The following is a 16,405-nucleotide window of genomic DNA, read 5'->3' on the forward strand; positions in this document are numbered from 1 at the left end:
CAGCCTGAAACAGCACATGGCTTGTGGTTGCTGTATTCTGCCTCACTGCATGGGCACATATATGCAGCTTTACATTATACATGTGCCTCATGTATAAAACAAGCCAGTTCAAGTCCGGAATAGTCTCAGTCCTGTCCAGCTTCCTGTTAAGGAACGCCCTGGGAGACAGCAGGTGATCACTCAAGTACTTCAGTTCCTGTTACCCATGAGGGAGACCAAGCTGGGGTTACTGGCTCCAGGCTTTGGCCTGGCCCAGCCTTGGGTGTTCTGGACATTTGGGGAGTGAACCAGCAGAAGCAAGATCTCCCCTCACCTCCCCTTTTGCCTCCCTCCCCGTTTTCTCGTTCTCCTCCTATCTCTCCCCTTTTCAAATAAATGAATATAAATCATTTTAAAAGCCTTTACACTTAGTGAAATAAACTAGCCCCCAACAGACAAATACTATGTTTTCCCTGATTTGTGTTAACTAATTTGCAGGGTACAAAAAGGTAATTTATAAATGAACTTGACATTTTTACATTTGATTATTGTCTATAGCCCTTGACTATACTCTTGAGGGACTGTGCTTTTTCTACTTCCTACTTGTTGAGCTCTTTATTTACTGGAGGGTTGAGCTTGCGATTGTAAAGTAAACTGAAAGTATGTAATTGAAAAAATTAAAAAAAAAAAAACAAGAAAAGGAGGGAGGGGGGGTGAGGGTGAGAAAGGGAAGGTAGGGTGGAAAGAATAATTATGTTCTTAAACCTGTGTATATGAAATACTTGAAATATGTCCCCTTTATATAAATAAAAAAGGAAAAAAATTAAAGTAAATGCCTCTAGTAACTCAATGATTTGTTCTAGAAAATCTTTAAGATCACCCTTTTTTCCCTAAAAGGTTTACTTATTTGAAAGAATGACAAAGAGAAAGAAAGAGAGACTCTTCTATCACTGACTCATTGCCCAGATGGCCAAAAGAGCTGGGCTGGGCTAGGTGAGACCAGGATTCTCTACCTGCATCTATGTTTTCCATGTGGGTGGCAAGGGACCGAGCACTTGGGCCATCTTCCGCTGCTCTCTCACATTAGCAGGGAGCTGGATTAGAAGTGCAGCAGCTGGGACTGGAACCAGTGCCCATACGGGACGCCAGCATCACAGGTCGCACACGGCCCTGGCCTCTAAGATCAGTTTTTGTTCGGCCACACCGAGAATTTTTTTTTTTTTTGCTGGTATTACAATAACATAAACAAAGTATTCCGTTTTCTTTTAAAGGAAATACCATTTTACATTCATTCTAGACCTGCACTGATAGCAGAACCATCAATTTAACAAACTTTTCGGCAAAAATTGAAAACAACATATGACTAAAACAAAACAAGCCACTAACATGGAGCTTCACTGCGATGTGCACAGACTGGCTGCAGAGCCTCAGGAGCACAGAAGGTGCCTCAGAATTTCCTGGAGGGCCAAGGCTGCTACCGTACACCACGCACACCCCGTGCCTGCCTTCTGAAACATCACCCTCCTGCCTCACTGCCTCTCTCCCGAATGTCCGCTCGTCCCCAGGAACCTCAGCGCCAGCATCGCTCACAGCTGGTGAGCCCGGCCACACGGAGGATGCAGCCAGGGCGCTCGCTGTCTGCACTGGCCCCCAGCTCCCTGCACACAGCTCTCACAGACTGAACCGTGCCACACCCTAATGACAGTGTTCCTCAACCTCCATCTACTATGGCAGACAGCACCCGCCCCGTGCTCACGTCAAAGCATGCGTGCAAAGCATGTGAAGGAACTGAGGGACAGATGATGAGCTTCCCCAGCTGCAACCCAACAGCTGCACTTGTTCCTGGAGCTGTCTGCATGTGCTGGAGGGGTTAGGTGACTGTGTGCTACTCACCGTCTGTGGCGATTAGCCTCAGATGGCACAGTGATGCCCACCTCTGGCTGCCCAGGCCGTCTGTGCTCTGTCTTCCAGCAGGGAATGGGACAGGGATTTGCTTCTAACAAGCCCTACAGCCAGGCCAAGAGGACATCCACAGCTAGCTTACAGATGATGGTGGCTTCTGTCCACCCATCAGGCTTGCTCTCGCTGTCTCTCACAAGCGAGCCAACTCGTGGGAAACACTATATGGCAAGGCCTGTCGGCAGTCTACAACCCAATGCTGTGAGGAGCTGAAGCCACCAACCCCAGACAGGCCAGTGTGAGGACAGCTCCTCCACAGTCCTGGCCGATACCCGGCTGGGCCTTGCGGAGGCCCTGCGGCAGAGTGCCTGGCAGCACCACGCCCGCTCCAGACCCACACTGCGTGTTGCTGCCTGTGTGCTGCCCTCAGCTGCAGCGTTTTGCAGTGATCTGTCGTGCACTGGTAGATAACACAACCTCTTCCCCTGGAGACACGACCTCTGCTTGCATAAAAGGAAATCTTATCATATCAGAAGTTACAAAAGCAAAGCTCTACTCACTGAACAGGCAGCAACGCAAAGACAGCCAGAGCACTGTACAGCAGTCATGTGACTGAGCCCTCCCCTGAAAATACGCACAGCAGGCAGGCTCCTGCCCTGGGAGACGAGACCCACCCATCGTCTGTCTTAGATGTGCCGGAGGCCCTGGACAGGAGGAAGGACGGCAAGACAAGGCACAGCCGTCAGGAGTCCTTGCAGCAACCAGCACAGAACTGGCTCTGCAGAGCCTCCCACGGTGAGAAGGCACAGGGAAGGTCAAGCTCCCATCACAGGTGCCCAACCAAAGTGGCCATCGGGAAGGGACAGGTAGGGCACCTGCCCAGCTTCTGCCGCAGCGATCCCATTCCCTACATGCGTCTGTTACTCCGACACTGCTGTTCTCACCTCCTGGCAGGCAGGCCCTCTTGACTCAGCTGTGGGTATTCACCGCCACGCTTTTCACGTCGAAGACCCAAAATAAAACTCACAGAACGCACCCCTTGGGAGGTCTGACTGAGTACCCAGTCCAAGGAGGAGAGGCCTGCCAGTGAGGGCTTAGGGAGCCTGCACAGAGCCAGGCCGCTGTGGTCACATGGACTGGGCATTCTGCAAAGGAGGCCGCACCCACTGGGCTGCCACTGGACACAGACACATGAAGACTCCAACAAGCCTGGAAGCTGCTCTGTGGGGCTGGTGAGGCTTTCAAACTCACTGACAGATGCAGGAAGCATAGACTCCTCTCTGAGCTCTTCATCTGTCACAGGACACTCGGCTCCCTGCTAAGCACCTGCGTGCCCACTAGCTGCATGCCAGCACACACGTGCTCAGCAGAGCTAGCCCTGGCTCGGCCTCCACGTGCGCTCTTGGCATGGTTCTGGCATTCCGTCTTTCTGGCACGCACAGCACACCTCTTCTACGGGAGCTTTCTGGATTTTATCTGTCTGCAGAAACTTTGAGCATTGACGCTCTGAGTCCTGAGGCTTGGTATTTTAATTGCTTTTGTGATCACATGTACATTTGCAAATTACTCAGTAAAACCTACACATTTACACAATTCAAAGTGAACTCTAGGAGGAGAATGGTGTATCTTTCAGCCTCGGGGGATGTACTGTAAAACCCACACTGCCCGCTTTTCCCATTTTCTACAAAGTCGGACACGGGCCATAGTTCTCTAGGGTTTCTAACACTGATTCCAGGAAAAGAAAACGTGCAGCAGCTGCTCACAGACATGCAGAAGTCTCCTCTTACAGTCCTGGCACCCAGCGGCCAGCTGGGAGAGCCGATGCTGGTGCAGTGTGCTTCTTCTGACCTGCTTCCCAACTCCGGGCAGGCCAAGTGCAGCCACTCTGTCCCTGGTTATCACACCCTAACTCTCACTCCCAAGCACCAGGGAAACTTTCCACTCTCCAAGCTAAGAAAGGGGCATTTCAAACCTGCAGAGAAAGTGAAGTCCTGTCACTCTGGTCTCCCCTCCCCACATTATACCCCAGCCACAGCACAAAGCAAGTACTGTCCATAAGCATGCCAGTGTCCGACAAAGCCATGTCTTTTTATGAAAACCGGGAACTCTGTTAGAGGTAGCCAAAGAAGAGTGTCCATGTGCAAGAACGGGACATCTCTCGGGAGGACAGCCTGCCCAGCTGTACCAGCGCCACTAATGGTGGCTGGTATTTATCCAGCATCTCCTCTGGGAGACGCCATCTATTAGAGACAAGATGTCAAGACATTTTATAACTAAAATAACCGGGCTGGTTTTGAATGCTCGTGGAACACTGACAGGCATATTTTCACTTCCTGTTCCCTGTCCGTGTCCTCTGGGATGTGCACCCCTTGTGACCCCCAAGCTTTCTGTCACTGCCCCGCTATTCTCATTTCCTGTAGCATTTATGTGTCAGCCATTAGCATGGAGCGCGCGCGCGCGCACACACACACACAGCAATCATCTGTCTTACTCTGTGCCTGTGACATTGATAAATCCACCTAGAGCTATTTTTAAATAGCTAAGTTATTGTCCTTCCATGGAATAAATTGCTCCCTTCAATATAAATTCTTTTTGGGAGAAGGCAGAATTTAAAAAAAAAGGTCATTGCTGCCTTTCCAAAATATTATTTCCTTAAATACGCTATCAAATTATCTTTCTTAGCATTATTTGAGAAAGCTATAAAGAAACACGCATGACAGCTACATGAGCGAGGGGCATCAAGGGGTCACAATGGCCTTAAAATCCCCGTCTCATGTGCCTAGCAGGAAATCCTTTTCCGTAATTTTTCGTGCCTGAGGGCACCCACTGTTTTCATGCTAGGAAATCAATAATAACAAAGATAAGTGAAGAAAACTTGGTATCATTATAAAATTCTCTATTCTTTCCCCATAAACAAGACAAACAGGATGCCAGAATAACTTTAACTAAATCGGCCCTGACCAGGGGGGAGGTCTTGGCATGTGAGCTCCAGGAGTGCTCACTGCAGCACAAAGCTAGAACTCCCAGCAGCGTGGCCTCTTGGGGAACCAGAGAGAAGCCGAGCATCCAGGCTGCCTGTGCCGACACCAGGAGCACCTGTGACTTGTGACGTGGACCAGAGCAAGCACCGGGAGGCTGGGTAACAGGGCAGCCAGGCAGAGGGGCCTCTGCAGGGTAACAGGGCAGCCAGGCAGAGGGGCCTCTGCGGGGTAACAGGGCAGCCAGGCAGAGGGGCCTCTGCGGGGTAACAGGGCAGCCAGGCAGAGGGGCCTCTGTGGGGTAATAGGGCAGCCAGGCGAAGGGGCCTCTGCGGCAGGCACCAGGACAGCATCATCTGAGGGCCCCCAGGCAATCTGTCATACTTGCTGAAGCTGCAAATTTACCACTGGAGACCACTCCATGGGTCAGCTAAGATGGGGTTTGGGACAGGTGAAAGAAGCAGGAGAACCTAGTGGGGCTGGGGCTTTCTGAGATGGGCCCCCTTCATGGTCAAAGGACAAAACAGGAAGCCAAGTACCCTGAGGAGTGACAGCATCAGCACAGAGGGCCCAAAGGACCCGGATGGGGAGCGGGGAGGTGCAGGGGAACTGCGCACTACAATTCTTTTTTTTTTTTTTTTTGACAGGCAGAGTGGACAGTGAGAGAGAGAGACAGAGAGAAAGGTCTTCCTTTGCCGTTGGTTCACCCTCCAATGGCCGCCGCGGCCGGCACGCTGCGGCCGGCGCACCACGCTGATCCGATGGCAGGAGCCAGGTGCTTCTCCTGGTCTCCCATGGGGTGCAGGGCCCAAGCACCTGGGCCATCCTCCACTGCACTCCCTGGCCACAGCAGAGAGCCAGCCTGGAAGAGGGGCAACCGGGACAGAATCCAGTGCCCCGACCGGGACTAGAACCCGGTGTGCCGGCGCTGCAAGGCGGAGGATTAGCCTAGTGAGCCGCGGCGCCGGCCTACAATTCTGATCCGCTCATTTCAAAGCAGGGTCTCACAGCCCTGCATCACTGACATTTGGAGCCACATAATTCCTTGTTTTGGGAGCCGGCCTGGGCCAGAGGAAGACTGAAGAGTCATCTGCAAAGGGGCCAGAGCGAGGTTCCCAGGGGAGCAGGGCTTTTCCTCCTGAGCAGAGCTAGGCCAACGCTCACACTACAGGATGCGTAGAGCACCCCAGCCCCACCTACCTACCCCACGCCAGCAGCAGCCCCTGTCCACACCCTGGGGATCTCTGATAACTAAAAATGCCTTCAGCGTCAAGAACCTACGGCAGGTGGAGAGGCAAAACTACCCTCCCCTTCTCCCAGTGACCATGGCCCAAGAGGATCGATCACTTCCTGAGCGGGGCAACACATCAGAGCGCCAGCCACCTCTCCCATCTGCCCACCTTCCCTTTCGCATGCCGGCATCCTGGAGGACTGAGCGACAGCAGGGAAACCACGGCTCCCCAGCACAGGCAGTCAGACTCCCTTAGAAAGAGGGGGCAGAACAGGGACACTGGCACGCTCTGAGGTGGCACCTCCCCAATCAGTGATCCCCAAATTCTGTTCCACCGTTGTTACAGTCTCTGCCTGTTCCAAGAAGAGATGCCAGCCAGACTCAGGAAGTGCTGCCCAACCTCACCGATCTTATTAACCAAAAAAGCCAGGAGTTCACATAGCCAGGAGACAAAGCGACGCACAAAAATCCAGGCATTTTTTGTAGAGGTCTGAAGAACAGGCTTCAAACACCTTGGCTCAAGGGAATCCAGTCCTGCCTCCCGCCCCTCCTCTCTCTCTCTCTCTTCCCCTTATTACTCCCCTCCTTTCCTCTCTCCTTCAGCTTTGGTTTTTTTTTTTTTTTTTTTTTTTTTTTTTTTGTAGGAATACAATCTTTCTTCTAAACAAACAGGAAAAAATGCGAGACAGAAATTGTCAAGTATTAGGAGGAAAATCAACGACATCTTCCCTGGAAGGAAAACTGCACCACGTTTAGTCAAGCACAGACCTGACTCCATCCACGCAACAAACTGGTGACTTGCTTTGTTTTTTAATATTTGTTTGTTTATTTGAAAGTCAGAGTTATATATAGAGAGAGGAAAGACAGAGAAGGAGACCTTCTACCCATTGGTTCACTCACCAAATGGCCACAGTTACTGGGGCTGGGCCAGGCTGAAGCCACGAGCCAGGAGCTTCTTCCAGATCTCCCACTTGGGTGCAGGGGCCCAAGGACTTGGATCATCCTCCGTTGCTTTCCCAGGTACATAAGCAGGGAGTTGGATCAGAAGCAAAGAAGCCGGGATGGGAATTGGCACCGATAACGGATGCCGGCACTGCAGGCGGTGGCTTTACTCACGATGCCACAATGCCAGACCCAACTTGTCTCCCTTGTACTAACTTCTGACTTAGGGCTGTTACCATGAAATCCACAAGAGAGACAGCATAATCACTGAAGAGTAGAAAGGGAATAATACACTTCTGCAGGACACATGGGCCTTTTCCCTTTGTTTAGGTCTTCGTGGTTGCAAATGAGACAAATGGTGGCCAGCAGAAGAGTCAGGAGTAAGGAGGCTCATCTTTCGCCCGTTTTGCATCTCGGGAACTGTGGGACGGTGGGAGAGACAGTCAGGCTCTCTAGGCCTTGGCCTCATCTGCAGAAAGTAGGGACTCTACTGGCGCATCTTCAGGAATTCTTCCAAATCTAAGATTTCAAAAGCAGGTGAAAAACCTGAATCAAATCATCTGACACTGAAAATAAAGGGGGGGGGGGCAATCTACCCAGCCCTGGAGGCAGTTACTGCGCTGCAACCATCATCCCTGCAGGCGAGCCAGCAGCACCAGAGAATAGGACAGGCCGCTTGCATCAGCCAAAGCTCCTGACTGGGCAGCACATGCACTGCTCCGCAGCCTCCGTAGACAAGTGTCTGCCATCAGCCCTCACCTTGCGAGGTAAGCACGCAACCTGGGGGCCTGCTGGCTGCACAGGCGTCTTATGGCACAGGGCCCTCAGCAGCCTGGAGGGGTGGGGCAGAAGCAAAGCAAAAGCTGAATCACAAGGACCCAGCCACAGCTTCAGGGGCGGCTCTGCGGCGAGGCCCTCGCGAGTTCCAGGTAGTCTTCTACTGCAGCTAAGAGAAGCCTGCTGTGCACGTTCCCAGACAGCAATCCAGATCTACATCACAGGCAGAGTCCTGCTGGCGCATGGGAGGGGCTTCTAAAAAGGAAGGACCAGGACAGGAGACACTAATGCCAGAGTGTAGAGGGGGAAATTCTGGAAAGTAGAATTTAAACATTCATTTCCTTTACCAAAACCCTGTCCCTTTGTGGCCTAGCACAAAGAAAAGTTTTAGCACTCACTGTACATGACAAAAAAATACTCCACTCACAGGGGCAGGTGTTTGGCTCACTGGTTAACAGACTGCTGGGGACACCTGCATCCCATATCAGAGTACCTGGGACCATGTCTTCCAATTCCAACTTCCTGCTAACACACACCCTGGGAAGCAGCAGGTGATGGCTCAAGTACTTGGGTCCCTGCCACCCATGTGGGAGACCCAGGATGACTTTCCAGTTCCTGGCCTCAGCCGGGTCCCGTCTTGACTGTGGGCTGTTGTAGGCATTTGGAGCATAGCCAGCAGATGGAACCTCTCTCTCTCCCCCTTATAAATAAATATGAAATATGCTGACTTTTTATAATAAAATCCCCTCATTTTGCTAGAAAATTCACCTTTTGTGTACAGATGTAAATTCTCAATTTCACAGAGCCAGTGATGTCACTAGGAATCTCCCCTCAGAGGAGGCACAGGGGATGTGGCGCGCAGTGTGTGCACAGGCATCCCAGTGGCTCGCCAAGGGAGTGCATCCCCACCACCCACGCAACCCACAGACTCTTGGCTCTCCTCTGTAAGCACAAAAGCACGGCCTTGACAGCAGCTCTTCTCAAAATGACCCAGTCATTCCTTCACATTCCTGCAACCGGACCGCTCACTTCCCCCATGAGATGCTTGGGAATCCTGACGGGAACCCTCCCTGAGCCGCCAAAACCAAACAGCAGTTTGTGGGATTTTCTCTGGAGGCGCAGGCACTGAGCGAGGAGAGCTGAGGCTGCAGGCCGCCTGCCCTGCAGGAAGGCAGCCCGGGCCTGGGGCTTGTGTCCCACAGACTCAGGCACAAACAACCTCTGCAGAAGACCCTGCTCCGAGGGACACCCCCACCCAGCACGGGGCCGAGTCATGCGCCCTAGCCTCCTGCTCCAAATCTCCAACACTTCATTTTAAGACGAAAAATAAATCACTAGGAATTACAGAAATGTACAAAGCTTTTTGTATCTTCAACGCCGAAGAATCAAGGAGTCCTCACAAACTGCTGGAGATCTTTTACAACGACATCTTGAAACAGCACCTTCCGAGCTGCAGCAGTTTGATCTGACATTTCTTGTGTCACATTAAACTGGAACTCGGGCTTAGCGATGTTACCAATGTCACAGTCGACTACGTAATTTATTCTCCACTCATCCTGTATGACTTCTTCCCGTTTACGTTGAAAACACCCCTGTAGGACTCTTTCAAGCACTCTGTACTACACAGCATTAAATCCTGGCTAATGAAAAACTGCACAGTCATTCCCACAATAGGAAATATTTAGGATGAACAGACAAAAATAGGCTGGGATTTTCACTCCACTGGCACCTCTATGCTAAACATCTTTTTGGGGTCTCTTTCATTATTCTTCACAAGTTTGAAAGTCACTTCTCATTATTTCTCCTATTTCCACCACTGTGCGATTTTATATAAATACTAAATGTAATCATCAAGACACGAATCAGCAGATGACTTAGAGGCCACAATGAAGATGCAGGAGCAGACAACCAACACAGTGAGGTGAAGGGACACCATTACTACACACGTGTACTTTCACCAGGGAGTACGACCGGCCCTCTCCCCTGGAAACCTCTAGGCACTGTTCATATGTCCATCCAATACAGATTCTGGAGCTGGAGGTAACAAGTGGCAGGAATGATATTTTCAGGTGCTCTCTAGTTTTATGATCTGTATTTTAAAAAAGGTTATTTTTGTGTTTCTTCTATTTTAAACATCTGAATTCCAAAGGAATATCCTATTTCACACTCAACTCCATGGTCTCCAGGGCATGCTTGAAGCCATGCTGTAGGAAGGAACCCGAGGACCCACTTCAGATGTTGCTGATGCTCACGACACCCCTAGCAGGATTCCGGAAGGCACAGAAGGGGCTGAATTTCCTCCAGCAGAACCAGAGAAAACTTCTTGGAGCTGCCCCTCATCTGTACTTCCTGGACTCTAGACGAAGCCCGGCTCTACCTAATGTGCCCAAGCCCTAGACCTCCGAGAATCTACTTCTGAAAACCATCATACTGTTAATGGCATTCTTCCTCTACTCAAAACTCTACTGTCACATAAAGGAAACACCATCCAGATCTGCCAGGAGACAGAGTTTTTGTGGCCCCTTAGCGTTTCTTTTATCTCCCCATCAAGGGGTTCAGAACAGGCCCAGCCAGCTGGTACTCCTCTCCTCACAAGACTCACTCTTTACCACCAAACCAAGTGGACAGGCTGTGCTGATGGCTGCTTGTGTCGGAATAGCTACAGCATGCTTACTGAAAAAACAGAGTTAGTGCAACTTTTGAAAGTAATCTTAAGGCATATAAACAACTTAATGCCACCACTCACCTGTACATGAGTAATCGTCAATGCGGATGTAGCCCGCCCTGCAGACGCACATGAAGGAGCCGGGGGTGTTGACGCACACTGTGTTCTCGCGGCAGTAGTGGCGCCCCTCAGCACACTCGTCCATGTCTGCAGAGAAGAAGGCAGGGAGGTGAGCGGTGGCCCCTGTTCTGGAGTCCCCTGCAACTGTCCTGGACGGGATGGGCACAGCTACCAACCCAACGGCACCCAGAACCCCCTTTAATGGGAACGTTTGATGCTCTAATGACAGAAATCACATGAGGGTTTGTGTGTGTATGTGTGTGTGTGTGTGTGTGTTTTACAAAGCATCTTCCTAGAGTTTCAAATAGGTCTCTATCATCGTGCCCCATTCTAAATACCTTTTGAAATTCTGGTGCATGTGTCTACCTGTGTTTGATAAAAACAAAGCACAACGCAAGACTAAGTCCAAGGATCTTGCGTCATGGAGCCCACCGCACATTATCCTCTGAATCACGGCTGTTCCGTGTGTGTCGGGAGACCCTGTGACAGAACCTGAATTACTTCACTTAGCCTGGGAAGCCAGTAACACGCAGTGTTTCAGAGGTACAGGCAGGCACAGCTGCCACAGTGTGGTAGACCTGCTGCAGGTGAGAAGTCACACTGCAGTAAAATGAAGTGGTAACACAGTCATACTGAAGATCTTGTAACTCACACACCAAGGTTTGAGAATGAAGAGTTAGAGATGTCAACCCGACAGGCCTGAGTGCCGACTCCGAGGAACCTGATGGGTAACGATGCTGTCCCCGTCCTGTGGCACCTCTCCATGTACGGAGAAAGTAGTGCACACATGTCTTTCCATTAGGCAGCACTCTCCATGTTGACCACACGGACTGCCTTGCAGAGTCTGCCTTGTCACGCCTTTCTGATGAATCCACAAAGCAGCTTTGATTCCATTCACGCTATGATCAGCAATGGGGCAGCTGCAGACCACCAGGGCCAGGTCATTCCTGTAGCCCCAACAACACTCCCAGCCCTGCAAGCAGCCAGAGATGCGCCTGACAGAATCTCAGGAGCCCATGTTTCAGAGGAAAAGGACTGCTGATCACCTGACCCAGCCGCGCCCCAGGGCTGCTGATCACCTGACCCAGCCGCACCCCAGGGCTGCTGATCACCTGACCCATCCGCACCCCAGGGCTCCTGATCACCTGACCCATCCGCACCCCAGGGCTGCTGATCACCTGACCCAGCCGCACCCCAGGGCTGCTGATCACCTGACCCATCCGCACCCCAGGGCTGCTGATCACCTGACCCAGCCGCACCTCAGGGCTGCTGATCACCTGACCCAGCCACACCTAACACAGAAAGGAAAGCTGAGGCCTAGACAGAACCAAGTTTCTATCCTATCCCGTGGTGAACATCACGAATTCTAAACCTCTCATCTTGGCATACGAAGCTCTCCCCAGACAGCTTTCCCAGCTTTCTACCCTCCGATTCACTCTCCTCCCCACGCTCACCAGCCTGGCCACTCTGAGTGCTGGTCATCCCATAACGGGCTGCTCTCCTTCCTATGAGTCTCGACACCTGCTGCTGTCTAAGAACCACCATCCCAGTGCCGCCCAAGTGGATCCTGCACACCGTGGATTTGTCCTGTGAGAATCCACTGGAACGTCCCACCTGTGAAAACCTCTTTAAGGAAGTGCACTGCTCCCCACGCAGGGCTCCCAGGGACCTCTTGAGTTCTCTGTGATAGAAGTCACTGTAGTATTATCTTTCCTTTCTGTGAACTTCCTCCTCCCCCATAAGACACACACACCTCATGGGTAAGTGGTTATCTTTAGTGTTTCTTAACTTTGTCTGCTCGTTATATTCTTCTGGGATGCTTTTAAACACACTGGTTCTTGGACCAACTCCCAAACCCTCACCCCAAAGTCTAATTTAATTGTCTGTGGTGCAACACAGGTAATTACTTTTTTTTTTTTTAATATTCTCCATAGTAAGCCTAACGCAGTGGTCAGCAAAATTTTTCTGTAGAGACAGGCAGTGAATAATGTAGGCTGTGGGTGTCACAGGCAATGCATAAATGAATGAGTCTGGTGATAGTCCAACAAAATATATTTTTAAAAATCAGCAGTGAGCCAGATTTATCTCCAAGGACATACTTTGATGACTCCTGGTCTAATGAATCACTGAGTGTATCTCTCTACCTTGTAGGGTGGCCAGGGCAGTTCTTCATCAATAAATGCTACAGAATGTGTGCACGAGTGCCTCAAGGCTAATGTGTGGGGATTTTCAGAATGGCCGTTTCTCACTCCGGAGTGACACCTGTCCACGAGGCCGTGCTCCTTCTCAACAGCAGGAAAGCACCACATTCAAGGGAAGCCCAAACTCCACTGCAAGCATGCTGGGGTGTCTGAAGGAAACTCACCTGCTGGCACCCTCAGGTCACATGGGAACCTCACGGGCTGTGAGCATGCTCAGCTCCCTGCACAGACGGCTGTGGCCCAGCCCATGAGCAGAGACTGCAGAAGTGAACATTATCAGGCAGCTGTGGCAGGAGCCTACGGCTGTGAACTACACAGGCCAGACAATTCACCTTTAGGGAAGAAAGGTACGAGAGTAAGGACCACAACTCAGTGGTCACCAGAGGGAGGACTGCTCTGAGCACTGCACAGCACTCCTGAAGCAGCAGCAGCTCCTGCTGGGAGATCATGGTCCCTGCTACAGCCAGGAATGCAGCTTTGGTGCCCAGAGCAGGAAACTAAGTCCCAGATGAGAAAGCATCATTTGCAGCAGGCACGGCAACACTGCACAGACCACACAGTTCCTACCGAGGAAGCCTACACGGCACGAGCAGCCGCCAAACTCGGGAAACTGAACTCCTAAGTGTTTGCGAGATGCCCCAGACACCTTCAGGAACATTTGCGTGACGCACAACTGACCGCACTGAAGTTCTGGCAGAGCAGCTGGCGAAGGGTCACTGGTGTCATCGGGACCCTGCAGACAGCCAGGGGTTCGCAGACAATTTGGTTCATGAAGGACAATGGGGAGAATCCATGCAAATGCAAGCTGGCCTCCCAAACACCAGCGCTCACAGTTAGCACAGGTACCCAGCCCACAGGCGGGCGGACACCAACTTCTCCAGTTTCATTTTGCAGATGTTTCCCTTTTATGCTAACAAATGGTCAGAAAAAGCCCAAATGTCAGGCTGTAAAGCAAAAACAAGAAGCCTCTTAGCATAAACCCTCTTAAGAACTTCAGCGATTTGGATCTCAGAGACATACTGGGTTCATGAGCAAGAGACATAAAGCAGCCGCCTACACTGGGAGCAGTGCTGTGAGGGAGCAGGAAGCGAGACTGCAAAACCAAGCCGGCACCGCGGCTCGCTAGGCTAATCCTCCGCCTTGCGGCGCCGGCACCCCGGGTTCTAGCCCTGGTCAGGGCGCCGGATTCTGTCCCGGTTGCCCCTCTTCCAGGCCAGCTCTCTGCTGTGGCCTGGGAGTGCAGTGGAGGATGGCCAAGTGCTTGGGTCCTGCACCCGCATGGGAGACCAGGAGAAGCACCTGGCTCCTGGCTCCTGCCATCGGATCAGTGCAATGCGCCGGCCGTGTTAGCCATTGGAGGGTGAACCAACGGCAAAGGAAGACCTTTCTCTCTGTCTCTCTCTCTCACTGTCTACTCTGCCTGTCAAAAAAAAAAAAAAAAACAAACAAACTGCAAAACCAAACACAACAGAACCACCATACTGCAGATGGCATGCTACTTCCTCTGACTTCCTCCTGTGCTCTCTTCAGAGGGAGCACTCCCCAAAGGGCGGCATTCACGTACCAAGATCGCAGACTCATAAATGCCACTTCCCTTTACACATATGGATACTCTCACACTCAAAATGCCATGACTACAAAGTAACCTGCTGGAAATCACGTTCAAATTTAATCCAGAGTGAACTGCAGCTCCAAATCCCAACTCAAAAACTTAATGAGACAAATTCTGACAACTGAATTCAATTCTCTACACATTTGCTGGGTGTCTTCTACGTCAAATATGGACGGTCTCAAGAGTAGAAACGCAGCCATGGGAGGCTTGCACCACGCAGCAGACTGGGACTCTGTGACTTCCTTCCGAGCAGAAAGAGCTGCAGACAGTGGGAGAGGGCTGCCAAGCGGATGCCCCGAAGGAGCTGGGCGCACTGCGGAGCCCAGAACAGTGCACCTTGCTGGTCCAGTGGCCCTGAGCAGCCCTTCCGAAATGCATGGCACAGAGAGTTGAAAATCAGAGCCTGCCTGAAAAGGCTTAGAATCCAGGACAGAGATTCATCACCCACTTGAGTGCCATCCCTGTTTTAGGCCAGCACCTCACAGGCTGTAGTCCAGGGAGCAGTATCTCTAAGAGAGGCCCATGAGTCCCTGACAAAAGGCACTGCAAGTCAAATGAGTCTCAGGCCACAAAAGTCACATCATCTTCTCTGCTCCCTCCTGAACACCTACCACGGGCACGAGCAAACCACACGCTTCAAGATACTTAGTGTGTGTCTTAAGGCTTCTTTCATGTACCTAGTAAACGCATCATGCACATGCACTCTGTTCCGAGCACTGTACTGGTTGAAAAGGACAAATTCTAGCTGGAGGAAACAGCAGAGGCACGGACGCTAGGGAGCGGCACAGTCTAAGCATGCTACATAAGGAACAGCTGACCATCGTCTAAACACAGAGCTCGTCTGTCCCGAGCACCTGTAAATGTGGTGATGGAAATAACTGTACAACCCAGCCCTCCTGCCTACCTGAGGAGCTGATAGGGGATCTAAGAAGCCAGACTGTATTTGTACAAGTGGCAACATGAGATCCAGTATGCTGGTGCCAAAAACAAACCGAAAATCCCCAGCATGACTGATGCTCCAGGGAGGGCTGATGGCCAAGCAAGGAGGCAGTTAAGGGGTGTGCCCTGGTACGGCCAGGCTTGAGGGGGATTCGGAACAAGATGCAGGGGTAAAACCAAAGACCCCACACAGTGCTGGGGCTGCCCTGGAGGGCAGGCTCAGGGACGCACAGGACACTGCAGAATTCAAGTCCAGGACGGCAGCAGAGGCAAAGTCCACAGAATACAGAGGAGCAACGAGCAACCCGTCAAGTGGAGTCTGTGCCGGAGAACAAGGGCAATGCAACTGCGGGAGAGGAGATGAGTGGTGGATTTAGCTCTACGTCCAGCACACATGAGGGGGCCCTTTCTCTGCACTGACAGGAGGACTACACCTTCAGCTGAGGAGCTGGGGGAGAGATGCAAATCCAGGAAGGAGCCCTTTCAGGACTACTAAAGGTCACTGAACCTCACCTGCCCCAGTGGCCTCCCCAGCCCAGGCCCTGCACACTCCTGTGGGCCCCAGAGCATCACACACACTCTACGCCTGCTCTCTGCTTCCACTGCAGAGGAAGGTTCAGAAGGGTTGGCCCTGGCTTAGCGTCTGCTGAATGGACTCCGCCTGACTCACAAGGGCAGTGACTCCACTGTCTTCCCAGGATACAGCAGCTGCGCACTCACCCCACCAGGGGCTCTGCAGGAAAGGGAGCACCCACCAGGCTGGCAGAACAGCCTCTCACGGTGGAGGCGCCGCACTCTCCTGGACCTCAATCTCCTACAGCTCTGACAGGCATTGACCTGGCCACTGAAAGGTAACTTTGCAGTCACTACCCGCCCTCAAAGTTTTCTAGTCTAACAAAGGGGACATGACATTTATAACTGCGATGGATTCTGATTCCTCCGCATTTTGTAAGGAGCACAAGTCTTGTTCCACCAAACTCAACAAGCCAAAGTCAAGTGCAAATCCTGTACTTGAATAACTTTGCTTGCCCCAAGATCATTCAAGTTGGTCTATTTTAAAAG

General features: G+C 51.6%; 1 protein-coding gene across 8 annotated transcripts in view; it reads right to left on the reverse strand.

Moving 5' to 3' along the window:
- The window catches only part of NELL2 (neural EGFL like 2), a 398,722-nt gene that overhangs the window by 128,292 nt on the left and 254,025 nt on the right, over positions 1-16,405 (reverse strand). For all 8 annotated transcript variants that reach the window (XM_070049719.1, XM_070049717.1, XM_070049716.1 and 5 more), the window contains one exon: positions 10,553-10,678. In XM_070049719.1, the coding sequence (XP_069905820.1) occupies positions 10,553-10,678 (126 nt within the window). The remainder of the gene's footprint in view (positions 1-10,552; positions 10,679-16,405) is intronic.

The sequence above is a fragment of the Oryctolagus cuniculus genome, chromosome 9 (genome assembly GCF_964237555.1).
Source record: "Oryctolagus cuniculus chromosome 9, mOryCun1.1, whole genome shotgun sequence".
Classification (NCBI taxonomy): domain Eukaryota; kingdom Metazoa; phylum Chordata; class Mammalia; order Lagomorpha; family Leporidae; genus Oryctolagus; species Oryctolagus cuniculus.